The sequence below is a fragment of the Hippocampus comes genome, unplaced genomic scaffold (genome assembly GCF_001891065.2).
Source record: "Hippocampus comes isolate QL1 unplaced genomic scaffold, H_comes_QL1_v1.1 scaffold205, whole genome shotgun sequence".
NCBI classification, from domain to species: Eukaryota; Metazoa; Chordata; class Actinopteri; order Syngnathiformes; family Syngnathidae; genus Hippocampus; species Hippocampus comes.
The window spans coordinates 819,472-834,185 of NW_017804874.1; the positions used below are offsets into that span (position 1 = coordinate 819,472).

Below are 14,714 nucleotides of genomic sequence, written 5' to 3' on the forward strand. Positions count from 1 at the left end.
CCAAAATGGACCACTCTAATATATATATATACACACACACACACACACACACACACACACAGTCAAACCTCGGTTTTTGAACGTCTCTTTTTTCGACCAAAAATTTCGAGTTTTATGCCTCGGATTACGACCGAAAATAGGTTCTCGACCAAACTGTGCGCACTTGAATGCGCCACTTGACTCCTCTCGCCTTCCTTACACGAGGAAGTGACGCTTCCTCGGGTAGACAAGGAAGTGACGCATCTTCGTGTAGCGTTCCATTGTGAGCTGACGTGTTGAAAAGATTTTTTTTTAAAAAGAGCGTGGTTACGGTGTGTGTGTGTGTGTGTGTGTGTGTGTGCGTGTGTGTGTGTGTGTGTGTGTGTGTAAAATATGTCTGTATATGTATATATGTGTGTGTATATGTATATGTATATATGTACACACACACACACACACACACACACACAGATAGATAGATATAAGGTTGAAGTGGTGAGTTGATGCTAACCCCGCCCACTCCTTGCTTCCTAGCTGTGAACTCCCGTTCAGCACGTGTGCTCTTCCTCCTGGTCGCCCCTGGTCACCTTGTCTTCCTCTACACCATCAACTCACTGAGGGGGGGACATACCACACTAACCCCCGTCTTCATCACCTTCTACCTGGGTGCTGCGCTGCTGCAGGTGAACATGTAAAACAAGCGTGTGTTTCCCAGGAAATCAAGAGGCATTGATTAATTCAGGGAGGATTCCATCGGACATGCTCAAGTCACTAAAAACCGCTTGGGGAGCGCTATTCAGTGCTGTGGATTTTCTTTTAATTGTTTCATCAAGACAGACCCATGCTGCCTTATTCTATTCTGTACAAGAATTATTTTGAGGGAAACCACGACCGTCGCATAAGTCGCCCACAAAAATACACTCATTGTGTATTTGTAGCCAACTTAGTCATTTTGATAGTAGGCTAATATTGATGCATACAGCATGTGTTGCCTTCATTACAAGGCTTATAGAAGGCTTTTGTTTTTTTGCGGCTCCAGAAATACTGTATTTGTTTTTTTGTCCAGTATGGCTCCTTCAACATTTTGGGTTGCCGACCCCTGAATAAAACATTCATGATTAATGTCACTGCATTGGGTTCAAATCCTGATGTCAAAATTCCAATTTTTACTCATGCAAGAAGTTTCTACTGATTACAGCTTTGTTTCTTTTGAGAATGTCTTCCAATCTGAAAGTCAAATTGGTATTCCGTGAACTAATACCTTAACTGACTTGAAGATCAATCAAAGTGAATCGTGTATCACAAATCGAATTGAATGTTTGTAAATCGCAAATCGAATTGGGCCCTTGTGAATCGAATGAATTGTGGAAATCCAAATCGATACCCAACCCGAATGTAAAAGTATTCTTTCCTAACTTTGTCATTTAACCCTGACAAGCAGACGATGTGCAATGCGCTTAAATTGGACAGTCAAACTGTTTCATGTCTTTTTGAACTCGCCGTTTGTTATAAATATGCACACACTGATGCAATGATGACTCCCAGACTCACCTCTCGCTGATGTTTTGTCCAGCAGCTCTCGCCTGCTCTCTCTTGGCCGGGTCACTCATTCGCGTTCACGAAGTTCATTTGAAAGAAGTTCAAGTGGGAGCTTGAACCCAAATCAGCGATTCAGATTGCAATTTGAAACTCGCATGACCATTTTGTATAATTTTACATCACACATCCCAAAAGCGAACCATTCGACTGTCAGCATTGTATGTATCACCACACAACATGTCACAGTCCAGTACAACTGTGGATAAAGAGTGGGCTATTGGTCCACTTTCATAACTTTTTGAGACTAAAAAACAGAAAACATGCATAGGGTGTGGAAAGCATAGTACGTACAGGGAACGAGGCTTTTGTTACCTTTTGCCTATTGACTGTTGCTTGTTGTCTTGCAGGTGATGATCCTGCTCTACCTAGCGGACTGGATGGTCCACTGGATGTGGGGCCGAGGGATGGACCCCGACAACTTCTCTATTCCCTACCTGACTGCTCTCGGTGACCTGCTAGGAACCGGCTTCCTCGCCCTCTGCTTCCACATGCGCTTTTTCATTGGTGACAGAGACTCCAATTTGGGAAACTGAGTCAGTTCCCTTGCACACGTGGACATCGATGATGGGGAAACTGGATGTTTTCCGACGAAAGGGCTAATCCCTCGGAGGGTTCTGATTGAAGATGCGGTGCTCCAGTTCAATGACGACCGGGCGCACTCGGAGGCTGTTTCAATGTGGACACATTGGAAACTGTTTTTGTCTTACTCAGCCCAACAAACTTTTTTTTTTCTTTTTGCCTCATAACGGAGTCCCCTGACTCTGTTATTGTTGTACGATTGTAAATGATTCTTAGGGGTAAATAATCCGTTTGATGTAAGTTGATATCGATTCTGTTTTGAAAGGCTATTTATTCCTCATTATTTTCAATGGGGAAACTAGCCCGCAAATCCATTTTTACGTGATCACCTTGCAACAAATCCAAGAAAAATAAGCAAAAAAATTAAAAAATAAAATAAACCCTAACAAGCCATTATGACTTAATCACAAAGTGCTTTGTCTTGAAATTCTTTGAAATCATTGAAATGCTTTAGTGCTTTAGAAGAGTACATGTGGCTACTGTTGCTCCAAGTCTGTTTTTTCCTTCCTCTTAGGACAGCAGATCGATGCTGTTTTACCACGAAATGGAACCAGAAATGTGGCAATTTAAACCCTTTGCACAACCCATAAAATTGTGGTTTGATTCTGGTCAGTCCATGAGTTTTGATCCTATTCGCCGGCTGTTTTCAAAACAACTTCACCCTCTATCCTCCTAGACTTCAGGTTTCAAAACGTCCCGTTTTTGACCAAATGTTCCAAACACAATTATGAAACTGAAGCCTAAGCCTGATTATTCTTTGGCATGAAGACAATGACACGCGTATCATACAGAGAAACGGGCAGCCGGTGGGGTCCTGTACCAACTTGGGAAACAATCTGGCCTTTCTGTGCTGAAGCAGGCCAGTTGCTGTGTCGTGCAAGTCACACCTTTGCCCCAAAACAAGAGGCTTAAGAAACCTGCGGAGCGCAGCTCACTAAACCTTCATGCGCTCGCAACATTATTGTGGCTGAGGATGTGCTTGCAAGAGCCGACCTGCATGATGGCAAGTTTAGTTTGTTGGGTTTTTTTTTCTTTGTATTGTAGGTCCCCGCATCATTTTTAAGGCCTGCCTTGTGTGTAGCCATCATTACTTGCGGCCTGGTCCATTCGCTAAAACAGCACCAAAGATTCACCATCAGTCCTCATAGAACCAATTTGAGAGTCGCTGCTTCCAGGCAGTTCAGAGAATGACAAAAAGCATTTGCGTTGAATTTTTCATGGAGGTTTGACATCATCCTTTTGTGTGTGTGTGTGTGTGTGTGTGTGTGTGTGTGTGTGTGTGTGTGTGTGTTCTTTCCAGATGTTGCGAAACAGGAAGTTTTTCAAGACGAGCAAAGCATTTAATTGAAGTCAATTATCTTTAAAACTGTTGACAATATATCCGTCTGGTTACACTGAATGATGGCAAGAAAGCTCGGAAAAAGAACCTCTTTTATAAAATGCTTTTGCTACTCAAGAAGTGGCTTAGTGAGGGATCACACACATTTCATGACTCTGGCAAAACCCTGACCCAAAATTTGGAGTCAGAAAAATAGAATCGAACCACAATCTCCTTTCCAATCATTGCCCCCGATTTTCATTTCCCTCTCTTTGTTTTGGTAAAACTGAGTAGGAAGGATGAAATGCAATTTATCATGAGAAACCAAAGTGGTATTTTGACCAATTGAAAATAGCAACAAAAAATTCCAGATACGAGGTGTCCAAGCTAAAACTTGCATGAGATTCTTGAATTCTTTGCCACTTCTCAGACTTCTGCGTTACCTCAAAGGGGCCAGAAGTGTTCATGTGCGGTGCACATCCTATGAATGTGAAAAAAAAATTGTCTCTCAATCTTTTGTTTGGATTCTTGAATGGTTTTCGGGAGAAAGTGTGATGTTAAAGTTGAGTTTTGTTTTGGTTGTTTGTTTTTTTTTCACCTCTTCGTTTGAACTCTTGGGCTGGGCCACAACGCCAAGTATTGCAATTTGCTAAATCGACACTAGAGGGCGCCAGAGTGATTCGTTGATGCTTTGAGTTTTTTTTGTTTTTTTTTTGTCCCGGTTCAAATTCACCACGGGGACAGGGGACATGTGATTTTTTTTTTTTTTTGTGTGTGTGTGTGTGTGGCGGAGGGGTGGTTACTGCATTTTGTGTGAGGTGTCATATTCATACATCTGTTCAGTCCTTTCTCTTTTTTTCCTCAACCTTCTTACTGAACAGGTGCCAGCCTTCTACTCTATGGTAATGGCGAGTTGTGTATACTTCTATAAGAGGGCAGATAACAGTTTTGTCTATTTATTATTAGAAGCACACGAAGCAATTTGTACATACTATATTTATTCTATATATAAGATTGTTTATTGTGCCCTGTCATTATGGCTCTGTTTCTTTGTCGCCCCGGTGTAATTGTTTTTCCTTCTTTTTTGGGCAAATTTGTGTTTTATTTGCAAATGGACAGTAGTTTTGTTTTCCTGCTTGCCACAATCGTGGTGAAATGTTGCATGGTGCCTAATGATGACATAGAATGGCCTTAACCTCTCTGAGAGCCAAGCTCAACTTTCTGTAACCAATCAACAGCCGAGTGCCTTAAAATAGCCCCGATTAATCAATGATTTACAATACCTTGATTATGATATGCAATGTAATGTAATACTGTAACTTAGTGTGATGCAGCTGTAGTGGAGGAGTGGTAGCATCAATTTATGTACACTCTGCGCCAACGCCTCAGTAATTTGGGTACACATGTCCAGGAGGGCCTGGGATCAAGATGGCCAGAAACAAAAGAAATATGGCATCTGTCAAATACCAGACACCCTGAAAATACGCAGTGTCTCATGTAATTCTAGACTGTTGTGCAATCTACAACATCCAACCAAAACCCACATACTGCCTTTTTAACCTCAGTGCTTCAACCCCATTGAACTCTCAAGGAACCAGATGGGGTCTCAGCCTGTCACAATCCACATGAAACCATGACCTCCGTCTCATGTCACATTTGTTGCAGAAGAGGCAAAATAGTAATAATAATAATAATAATGAGAATTGGGGGGAGTGGAGGGCATGTATCGTCTCACCAGGGCTGAAGCTTGTGGGTTTCCTGTGGGTTATTTCCTGACTTGCTGGGAATAAAGGACTGTATTGTTTCATACCAGTCAACTGTGCTATTGTCTTCTGTTTTCAAATACAGTATATTTAGTCACAGACAACGGTGGCCCGCTGGTTGACTGGTTGGACTCACAGTGCTGAGGTGCAGCGCTTGATTCCGGCTCCGGCCTCTCTGTGTGGAGTTTGCATGTTCTCCCTGTGCCTGCGTGGGTTTTCTCCGGATACTCCGGTTTCCTCCCACATTCCGAAAACACGCATGGCAGGTTAATGGAACACTCTAAATCAGGGGTGCCCAACCGTTTTTGACCAAAGATCGACTTTTGAAGTGCCCAACCTCCCGCGATTGACCTGATCGCGAATGTGCAAGCAAACACACACGCATGCGGGGGCACAACCATGCACACATATGCACGCACGCCACGATGAGCAACAGCTGTAACGTCCCTGAAAATGATTGAAATCTAAACCTACAGACACACAAATCGTCTGGGGTTTTTTTTTTTTTTTGGGGGGGGGTGGTCCCTATTTCCCCCTCCCGGTCCTCGCGATAGGCTTGGGACCAGTCCACGATCGACCGGTTGGGCACCCCTGCTCTAAATTGTCCCTAGGTGTAATTGTAAGCACGGACAGTTGTTTGTCTCTGTGTGCCCTGCAATTGACTGGCAACCGGTTCAGGGTGTCCCCTTAGTGCCCGAAGACAGCTGGGATAGGCTCCAACACGCCCCGCGACCCTTGTGAGCAAATCAGAAATAGGATGGATGGAAATATTATAGTACTCTGTCCAAATATCCTACTGTTGCACTGTTGTACAGTATGATTTGGCCACTCACCATGTTTTGAAAACGATTAGGCATTTATTAGTCACAGTAATTTAATGTTGGGGATGTACGAGGATACTAATTATTGGACTTTTAAACAAATACAGCATCCATCCACTTTCTGATCCGCTTATCCTCACAAGGGTCGCTGGAGCCTATCCCACTTGTCTTCGGGCAGTAGGCGGGGACACCCTGAACTGGTTGCCAGCCAATCACAGGGCACACAAAGACAAACAACCATCCGCGCTCACACTCACACCTAGGGACAATTTAGAGTGTTCAATCAGCCTGCCATGCATGTTTTTGGAATGTGGGAGGAAACCGGAATACCTGGAGGAAACCCACGCAGGCCCGGGGAGAACATGCAAACTCCACACAGGGAGGCCGGAGCTGGGATTGAACCTCCTGTACCTCTGCAACATTCAAAAACACCATTCTGTCATCCACTCATGTACTGTTGTTGTTATGTTACATACAACTAAAAAAATGGACACACACATTTGACTTTTGTACATTTTAAGATAAAAATGACAGATTTGAGGTATGTCTCAAATATAAGCAGCACAAACACTTTGAAATTTGAGTTAAAAGTGGTTAGGAAGTTCATTAGCTTATTTTCGCCCTATTTTCGCAAAAAAACAAAAAAAAAATGGTGTATCTTCATTTTCTTGGCAGGGCCATGTCTAGTTTACCATGTTTGGGAATTTAGCAGAACTCGCTGAGTCTCGCTGGGCCTTCCGGCGGACTGAGGGTGTTTTCTCTGACCCCCCCAGCGCACCCTACAATTTGGTGACAGAGGGTAGACTAGATATTTGACCAGGTAAAACCATGTGAAAGTTGTTCCGCAGGTGCTGTAACACGATTTTGGTGGATTTGATCGAGACACAGGCAGACAGACTGTCATGGTTCTGTTTGTGACCACAGACAGTGCACTCCGCTGATAGGTGTGGCGGATGTCATTGTCATTGTTTGTATGAAATGTGTTTCCAAATGTTATTGTATTTCATTCCTAAAAATGAACAACATGCATCATTCACTCTGAATCATTGTAAAAATCAATTCATTTAATGTATTATTACTATTATTGTCATCTTTAACATTTTTATATACACCCCTCTGCCTGTGGCACGTGTGTGTGTGTGTGTGTGTGTGTGTGTGTGTGTGTGTGTGTGTGTTCTTTCCAGATGTTTCCAGAACACACAATTGGGGGGTGAAGGCAGGCTCCAAGTGTCCACTTTGCAGTAACCAGCTTTACATTGTCCACATGTGGATATCTTAGTGGAGTTCTTTTTAAACATTTTTTTACGCAAAATGTGAATGAGACAAGCCACTCCTGAGTCGCTGGGAATAATGTTGGCTTCATTCAATCCCACAACGGCGCAAATGTCCATTTCTAACTCCGCTCATATGTACAGTTTGACTGCATATTGCACACAACTTGCATTGTGCACGAAAAGCCCCCCCCCCCACCCATATGTGTTTCCTGAAGGAAAAATAAACATTAAATTAAATAATAAAATGAAAGGGAACATTGTATAGATTGGGTAACATTTATGTTGCTGCAAAAGTGATATTACTGTGTGAAAGAAAGTTCAGCTTAGTTAACAGGAAATGACGAGTGGGCTGGTGCTGCTTGTTTGATGTCCTGATGATGGAAGCAGCCGTTTGCCTTCCCTCTCATCTCCTTTGGCCTCGCCTCCTTCTGTAATATGATCAGTGGAGGATAACTGCACGTAGAGGGCATCAGCGACCTGCACTACCTGGGGTGGACCTAGACAAAGAAAAAAAAAAGCACAAAACTGAGTTAAAAAAAACAAAAAAAACAATGGCCGAGTATTTGAAAAAAAAAATCAGAACTAGTTTACCATCTCCATTACTGCACATATCAAGAGTATCCATCATGATGCTCCCCAGCTCCCTGCGGGACAACTTCTACACAGGCAAGAAAACGTTCATTAGGGATAAGTTTCGTGAAATTAAATCAATGTGATTGCAACAAAGTTGTGAATCAATAATCCCTCGATGACAACAAGCGATGCATCGGTCTGAGGGAGGGAGTGGTCGAGGGGGGTTACCTTATTGCGTAGCTGCAGAAGTAACACGAGGGCATCTCTGAACTTTCCCTCCATCAAATAGAGCTTCTCCCTCTCTGTCCCTTCCAGACTTGTCTTGTCGTCCTCTGGATCCGGCCTCTAACAAGGAGGAATATTGAAAAATAAAGTAAAAAAAAAAAAAAAAAAAAAGTTGGAGTCAAGTCAAAAGGGGGTTGCCAATATTTGTGTTTTAGTATAGTTTGTAAACACTCTACATCAGGAGTCCCCAACCGCCGGGCCGCAGACCGGTCATTTGGTGCCTGGCTGCACAGAAAGAATAAATAACTTACATCCCTTCCGTTTTATTCATTTCGGAATCTGAAAGATGTTTTACTTTGAAAAATTACCAGATTCTCTTTTATATCAGTCAGCAGTATGTCACTTGACGCAGTATCAGGAGTCATATTTCAAATACGCCTTTATCTCAACGGGAGATCACACGCACCAAGCCTACTCTGCATAATCAGCAGCGATGGTGAGTCGTATTTTTCATACACTTTTTATTTGTGGAGTATCTTATTTTGAAGGCACGTTAAAACGTTACCATAGCGACCAGAGAATGTTGCGGCCAGATAGGACATTCCTTGTGTCATGATTCGTGTTAATTATTGTGTTTCGAAAATACCACACTTTTCATGCAGGTCGTATCATATTATATTGTTGTATCTATCCGGCCTTTAAATATTGTCTGACATGAAACTGGTCCATGGGCAAAAAAGGTTGGGGACCTCTGCTCTATATCATGGTCCTGTTCTTGTTTGTCTCCAGCAGGTGGCAGACGAGAGCCTTTCCTCCAGTGTGCACACTTGCTGCCCATGATCATTAGCAGCCTTTTTAAGGACTGACAAGCTGCCTGCAGTTGGTCAGATTATTGGCCCTTGTGCTGCTCTTGCTCAACTGTTTGTTTTCTGGACCTCTCACTGTCGTTATAGTAGTTCTTGTTCTCTTAGTTCCACGTTTTATGAAAGTATAGTCTTTGTTTAGTCATCTGGTGTGGTTTTTCTTTTGTCGAGTGAACTGGACTCTTGTCATTTCATTTGGTATTCTCAATTGAACTATTTCCTTGCCTTTTGCAAGCGCTTTTTGTTCATGTCTTGTTTTTCGCTGGTTATTGCTGACCAGCGATTTCTGTTCATACTTTGTCGGTGCGCTTTTTGTAAATAATTTTTGTGAAGGAGTTTTTATTTCGTGTCTATGTGTGTGTGAATTAATCAGTTTTCAGTGTGTCTTCGAACTGTGACACTCTCAAACCAATATACTGTTTACTGTAATGTATCAGCTACGCTCAACCTTCTTTGCGTCGTGGCCCGGATGAGTCATATATTTTGACGCCCGGCATAGACGCAAATCAAAACAAATGATTCGCTATCTAACTCCCCATTGCACGATACGATGACTGTTGTGGTTGCAATCGTGGCTGCTTAAAAAAAACAACAACAAAAAAGCTACATATATTGCGAGCTTTCTGGAATTGTCTTGCATCGTGTGGCAACGTCACTGAAACTGTAACGAGGTCCAAACGTCAAGTGTAAGATGATGGTTGATAGGAATGAAGATGGTTCAGCTGGTGCCTTAACTTGCCTTGACACCTCAATTATTTTTGAAAACAACCATATTGTACCTGGTTGTTTTTAAGTTGTCACCACTAGGTAGCAAACAACGGTTATTAGTGCTGAAGCTGCCAGAACTACTCTGACAGTTTTACAGTTCTTACAGTTACAGTTTACTGTAAGTACACAAACAACAATGATTTTTTTTTTTGTCTTCACAAGAACCGTTGGCAGTTCGTAAAAAGCACATGAGGAGTTGCTAAAATTTGTGTCCTCCGAAAACACGGACATATTAAGGTTGCAAACGCATATGATGGCTTGGACAGTTTTGTTTGACTCCTTCATCAAATGAGAGTGAACTTGAATGCCCTGCACTTGATTATACAGGTGAGTGAGTAAGCCTATTCATTTGGGGAGGACACGCAGAACATCCATCCATCCATCCATCCATCCATTTTCCGATCCACTTTATCCTCACAAGGGTCGCGGGGGTTGCTCGAGCCTATCCTAGCTGTCTTCGGGCAGTAGGCGGGGGACACCCTGAACCGGTTGCCAGCCAATCACAGCACACACAGAGACAAACAACCATCCACACTCACACCTAGGGACAATTTGGAGTGTTCCATTAACGTGCCATACATGTTTTTGGAAAGTGGGAGGACACCGGCGTACCCAGAGAAAACCCACGCAGGCACGGGCAGAACATGCTAACTCCACACAGTAAGGCCGGAGCCGAAATCGAACCCTGCACCTCTGCACTGTGTAGCCGACGTGCTAAGCAGTTGCCCACCAGGCCGCCCACACACAGAACAAACATAGTATAATATTACAATCATTGAGAGAGTTGATTTTTGTGAAATGCACGAAATTAGTTCTCGTTGGTTTGCTGTTTAGTAGTTATGTGTCATCTCTGAATGTAATTTCGAAATAAGAGAGTAACCGCCTTACTTACTGTTTTTCCTTTGATTTTATGTTGATGGCCTATCAGTGTTTTTCATACATGTAGTACTGCAACAACATGTAGTGGGTTCTTCTTCCTTGCCCTGTGCACCACACATCCACAAAGTTAGGGTTTTTTTTTCTTTCCTGGGGAGGTGCATCATCCTTCTAACTGTATCGTAACTGTTATTTACTTTTTTACTATGTCCAAATGATGGATGCAAAAACAATAAGTAAAACCACAAAGCTACTACTTCCCAATACCTCTTCATAGAAACTAGAAGATCCAACTGTGGATTTCTTTTGCTTTCTTTGTAAGCGTTAATTGACATGTTTTATAAAGCTATATAAAGCTATAAGATATTTTGTGACAGAAAAAAAAATTGTTAAGAGTATTTTTCTTTGAATGAACAATGGTGCATTCACCAATGGAAGTAAAACTTTAGAAGAGGACAGTGTGTGTCAAACTTGCACTGACCTGTTTAATAACAGGCTTCGGAAGAGACAAAAATGAGTCAGCGGAGGGCTGAGACTTTGATTCCCTCGAAAATTACGCTATCTTAAAGTGACATTCCCTTCACAATATAAAAGATCTGCATGTGGAAAGCTAGTACTGGTACTGATGATCTCTCTCTCTAGTCACACAATATACAATAATCGGGATTCCAGACCTCACTGAAAGAAGCAAAAGTAATTATTTTGACAGGGGCTTAACTTTTTTAAACACCCTATTCAGAAGATCGTTTTTATCAATAGCCCTGGCCTTCCAAATACACACATTATGAGCTTTGGCAATGTTTGTTTTATGAAGACCCAAAACTCTTTGCTGGTTTCTGTTTCATTATTCCTACAGGTGGCCAAGTTTTCTTTGACGAAGTTGATACTTGCAGGAGCTCAACATTAACAGTTTGTGGAATCGGCCAAGTTACTATCCTACTGTGCAAAATGTTAAAATCATGTTTTCCTTGCTTACATCACCAAGTTTCTGCTCACAGCCTTTGCTGCCTGCAGGGAGATCTTCCTTTGGTCGCTGCCAGCTGCAGCATCCCCTGTTGCCCTTCGAATCACCGCTGAGGTGGCTGTCATGCAGGTCGCCCTTTGAGAGGATCTGATGGACCACGTGACTCGGACACCTTTAAGAACAGGCAGAAAAGGAGTGCGGTGACGTGTTTTCTACAGTTCTATATGCCAAATTGGTGGAAAGACAGCAAAGGCAGACTTTGTGCTTTGGACTGAGATGTTAAAAATGAGCTAACCCTTTGCCCCAGCCGGGGGATGGGCTCATGTGCTTCTTCACCTCAAAAAGGCAGCGCTGTCCTTCATCGCCCAAGTCCTTGTCACCTTCCTCTTCTTCATCAGAGGCGGCTCTTCCCTCCACTGCTCTCTGAAGACACTCGGCATCTGCAAACAATCCAAGTTGTTACTTTTGAGATTTGATGTGCATTAAAGCCCGCATGTACAAAGATGCGCACTGAAAGAAATGAAAAATTGTTAAAAATCGCCAGCAAAAAGCCAACTGTTCGCACAATAACAGGAGGCAAAGGAGCAAATGACTTCCTGTAGCACAGCACGGCATTATGAGCTGATTTTTTTCTTTTTTTTGGGGGGGAACTCACCCGCAGATATTCACAGAAAAACTATACCTTTAACAATAACTAGAATATAGTCATTATTTTTGTGCTATAGGATTTGGTTTTACCATTGTTGATCACATTCTTTTGTGATTGATATTTATATTGCACTTAATTGAACGGTGTACATTTATTTTGTGAATGCAAACACTTTGTTTTTCTTCTTTCTTCTTTCTTTCACAATCTTGCTGCTGAAGACTGTAAATTTCCCCAGTGTGGGACAAATAAAGGATATCTTATTCATTTTGAATCAGTTCCTTACCTGTCTTACAGTTTGACTCTACTCCTCTTGCCGAGGCAGCTTCAGGAAGACAAACGCAGCCGGATCTGAAGGAGGAAGACAACACACTGTATTTCAAATCATATTCGGTACCCATGCTCTGTCACACTCCATGTGCAGTACGTTCATGATCAAAATGATGCGTAACTTAATGTGTAAACAAACTCACAGGGCCCTATTTTGGCCGCTGTGAAGGGGGCACTCGCCTAAACACTTTCACCCGTAGCTGTGCTGCGGCCAGGGGTGTGACTAAAGATGACAATAATAATAATGCGTTCAATGAAATGACTTCTACAATGACTCAGAAGGTTCGATCCAAGATGTTGTCATGTTTGTGAATGAAATACGCTTCTGAATGTTAACTGTTGTGTTTGTAAATGCTTGTAGGTTTTTTTGTGAAGCACATTGGGTTGCCTTATGTCTGAAATGTGCTGTATGAATAAAGCTGCCCTGCTTTGTCTTGCCTTATGATGATATCATCCACATAGGTCCACAAAGCTCAGAATCTGTTCGCCAACCTCACGATCAAATCGACCAGAATGGTGTTACACCACCTTCGCCAGATCTTAGACCTGCTTTCAGTGGGTCTCATGTTTAGTCTAACTTCAGCCACCAAATTGTCATGTGCATTGGGGGGTGTATAAAAGAACACGCCCGCCGTCTGGCGGAAAGCCTAGCATGACGTAGCGCCGAATTTCCAAACATACTAAAGAAAGTTGCACATGCACGAAAATGTGCCCATTTTTCCACCCGAGCACATGTGTGCAGTCTACAAAATTAGAACCCTTCCACTCACAAACGCAAACATACCTGTACTGTTGCAGTTCACTCTCCAGCTGGTTGATCCTCGACTGAAGCTGTGGCACAGATTCAGCTTGTTCCTGAATCATTCGCACCTGCTCAAGGCCCAAGCTCAAAGCCTCCCTGGCCTCCTCCGCTCGTCGCCTGATCAAGGTTACATTTGAATACATCACATTTACACATTTGAAGATATCAGTTGCTGATTTGAATCCCCTGTGATTGAACCCATATCCAACCTAATTTGGATGTTCTCCCTCCTGAGCGCAGATTCCACTCCCTGAAGCTTGCTCACTTCCTGGTATGCCCATCGCAGCTCTTCCTCCAGACGTTCATTAAACTTGATGGCCTCCTCCAGCTGTCCATCACGCGAGGAACGGATCAGCTGCAACTCTCTTAAAAGGGGGTCCCTCATGTCCCATCTTCTCCACAACCTCCTCCCACCATTTCCTCCAGCAACATTTAAGTGTCCTTTAATCCGCCGTGTTGGGACCAGTTTGCCTTGTATGAGGGAAATGGAAGTTGTGGGCGATGAAACACAGATGGGAGCTGACTGCGTGGCGCCCCTCTCTCGTCTCAGAGCCACTTCAAGGGCCAAACAGCGAGCGTCACTACCCTGCAGTGCTGATCGGAGGTCCTCCACCAACTCCCTCAGAGCTGCTAACTCTTCTGAGAATGACAAAAGAAAGGAGGAGAGGTGAACTGATAAAGATATGGCAGTACTAAAAATGATCTTCATATTCTGCTTTTGTTGGCATGTTCAAAATAGAACCATAATACACTGCTCGATCCATTAATGACTCTGCTTCATTAAAACATGACTACAAAATCACAACTTTGATGATACTAAGAAGTATGTTCTTAGGACATGGGGTGAAGTGCTTGCTGTTTTCAAATGAAGTCTGTTGTATATGTTTGACATACATTGACCATGTAATGGTGTTTAAAGTCATAGTCCTCTGACAGAACCCATAACTACAATGAAGACTGCGATGAAAATGAGTTTGACACTTCTATTTGATCACTAGAGGTGTAGCAAACACAATATTTTGTAACTTCAACTTGCACTTTTGGGATTGGTCTTATTTTTGTATGCCACTAATATTGTAGAAAAAACGACAGATAGTAATAATAAGTCAAAAGCAATGGTGGGAAGTAGCAAAGTAAAAATATTTGCTCGCAACACTTAAGTAGGTTTTTCAGGTATTGGTCATTTATGACCGTGTTTTAATTATGTACAATATACTGTATATATTTTTTGACGTTTTGGTTTTACTCCTTACATTTCCCATGCATACTCCCAACACCCGATGTTTTCCCCATGACACAGATTATCACAAACATATTCGAGAATTTAACGTTAG

General features: G+C 42.6%; 2 protein-coding genes across 3 annotated transcripts in view; one reads left to right on the forward strand and one right to left on the reverse strand.

Annotated features, from left to right (window-relative positions):
- Positions 1-10,506, forward strand: part of slc41a1 (solute carrier family 41 member 1) — a 51,798-nt gene extending 41,292 nt beyond the window's left edge. Inside the window, exons 11-13 of one of the 2 annotated variants that reach the window (XM_019879516.1) lie at positions 514-662; positions 1,926-2,129; positions 10,496-10,506. In XM_019879516.1, coding sequence (XP_019735075.1) covers positions 514-662; positions 1,926-2,111 — 335 coding nt within the window. In that variant the 3' untranslated portion in view covers positions 2,112-2,129; positions 10,496-10,506. Of the gene's footprint in view, positions 1-513; positions 663-1,925; positions 5,288-10,495 lie in introns of those variants that run through there. The other variant, XM_019879508.1, reaches the window with a different exon arrangement.
- The window catches only part of si:ch211-112f3.4 (EF-hand and coiled-coil domain-containing protein 1), an 8,199-nt gene continuing 1,052 nt past the window's right edge, over positions 7,568-14,714 (reverse strand). Inside the window, exons 2-9 of the mRNA XM_019879495.1 lie at positions 13,590-14,019; positions 13,363-13,497; positions 12,535-12,599; positions 11,898-12,042; positions 11,615-11,774; positions 8,135-8,251; positions 7,925-7,991; positions 7,568-7,830 (exon numbers count right to left, since the gene is read on the reverse strand). Of these exons, the coding sequence (XP_019735054.1) occupies positions 7,661-7,830; positions 7,925-7,991; positions 8,135-8,251; positions 11,615-11,774; positions 11,898-12,042; positions 12,535-12,599; positions 13,363-13,497; positions 13,590-14,019 (1,289 nt within the window). The 3' untranslated portion in view covers positions 7,568-7,660. The remainder of the gene's footprint in view (positions 7,831-7,924; positions 7,992-8,134; positions 8,252-11,614; positions 11,775-11,897; positions 12,043-12,534; positions 12,600-13,362; positions 13,498-13,589; positions 14,020-14,714) is intronic.